A 1,749-nucleotide genomic window follows, 5' to 3' on the forward strand; every position below is an offset into this window, starting at 1 on the left:
CATCCCGTCGTGCATCGAGAGCGGCCTGTCCGGATGCAGATTGAACGTCACGCGGATGTGGTTCGCAACTACGTTCGAGGTCCCTGCAGACTGGGAAGGGCAAATCGTCATGCTTCACTTTGAAGCCGTAGACTACGAGGCCAAGATTTTTGTCAACGGCGAACGTGTTGGCTCCCATGTCGGAGGATATTCTCGCTTTAGTCTTGATGTCACTCGACATCTGCGGCGAGAGGGGGCGAACGACTTGTAAGCATGGCATATGATAACAACCTGTTGTTACGGGTTATACCCGACGACTAGCCCCTGACACCTGTAATCTGAGGACTCTGCCATGCTGACGTGTCCACAGACTTGTTCACGTTCATGACCCTACAGACGTGAAACCGTATGTCATCCCCGTCGGCAAGCAATCCAAAAATCCGCGGCATATCTGGTACAGGCCCTGCTCGGGTATCTGGCAGCAAGTCTGGCTCGAGAGCGTGCCGGTCAATCACATTACACAACTGGACATTGAAGCAAAGATGGATGGCAAATGTTGGTCGATGGCTTCCTAAGCCTGGTTGGACCAGACAAAACTGACATGCAACAGTGGTGGTCTTTGCCCACAATTCGCAAGCGCAGATATCCCCGCATGTCGAGCTGTCTGTCTACGATGCCGATGGCAAGCTTGTGGTCAAGGGCTCGGGCCAATCTAATAGCCCCTTCGAAGTCCAGGTTAAGAGCCCTCGCCTGTGGTCTCCTTCCCACCCGGTGCTGTACCGACTTTCTCTCACAATGGGCAGTGACCAGATATCCAGCTATGCTGGATTTCGCAGCATCTCCAGAGGTGTAGTTGATGGAATTCCCCGACCTCTTCTGAATGGCGAGTTCATCTTCCAATTTGGAACCCTGGACCAAGGATACTGGCCAGATGGCCTCTACACACCGCCAAGCCGCGACGCCCTCATTTACGACCTGCGCGTGCTCAAAAGCCTCGGATTTAATATGCTGCGCAAGCATGTAAGCCATCCCAAGCTGCACCACAAATCACAGAGCCCCGCCTAAGATTCATGTCCTGCAGATCAAGATTGAGCCTGATTTGTTCTATCACGCCTGTGACGAATTGGGGTTGATGGTGGTGCAAGACATGCCAAGCTTGCCGCCAGACGATGCAGGCACGGGTCATCCGGATGCTGCGCAGCAGGAAGAATATCAACGCCAGATAGAGACCCTTGTTCAGCAACACAAGAATTTCCCCTCCATTGTCACATGGGTAAGCAACGACGAACCCTGAAGATGTGGGAAGAAAGCTGATGACGCGGGGTTCCAAAGGTCATCTATAACGAGGGCTGGGGGCAGCTGCGGTCTCCTCCCTGGCCGGAGGAGAAGCTGGTTGATATCATACGCGGCCTCGACCCGACAAGGCTTATTGATGCCGTGAGCGGATGGTTCGATCACGGATTCGGTGATTTTGCGGTGAGTTTTCGTTTCGCCCGATGTTTGCGTATCTTGTCAAGTCTCGTGCTGATCCTGCCAGGACAACCATCATTTACACGGGCCCCCAGTGTGGCGTACCACCTTACGACACCCGCCGCGTCTCCTTTCCAGGGCGAGTTTCGGCGGCATCGGGCACAATGTCTCGATTCGAGCAGTGAGTTCCACTCTTTCCCCCGCGTCTTGTCTTCGAGGAAGAGCCCTGGATTATATTTGACATTGACCCCAGTCTTGTGGGACGGTCAAGCAGGCCATATGACTGTCATTTGATGAAAC

The 1,749-nt window shown here is 53.8% G+C and overlaps 1 protein-coding gene across 1 annotated transcript; it reads left to right on the top strand.

The window, feature by feature from the left end:
* Positions 1-55: 55 nt before the first annotated feature.
* Positions 56-1,732, top strand: VDBG_02272 (beta-galactosidase; the record flags this gene model as incomplete). Its single annotated transcript, XM_003008038.1, has 6 exons — positions 56-246; positions 350-534; positions 590-999; positions 1,061-1,252; positions 1,312-1,455; positions 1,703-1,732. The coding sequence occupies 6 exons, from the start codon at positions 56-58 to the stop codon at positions 1,730-1,732; spliced, it is 1,152 nt and encodes a 383-aa protein (XP_003008084.1).
* Between the last annotated feature and the right edge of the window lie 17 nt (positions 1,733-1,749).

This window comes from Verticillium alfalfae, genomic scaffold (assembly GCF_000150825.1).
Source record: "Verticillium alfalfae VaMs.102 supercont1.2 genomic scaffold, whole genome shotgun sequence".
Classification (NCBI taxonomy): domain Eukaryota; kingdom Fungi; phylum Ascomycota; class Sordariomycetes; order Glomerellales; family Plectosphaerellaceae; genus Verticillium; species Verticillium alfalfae.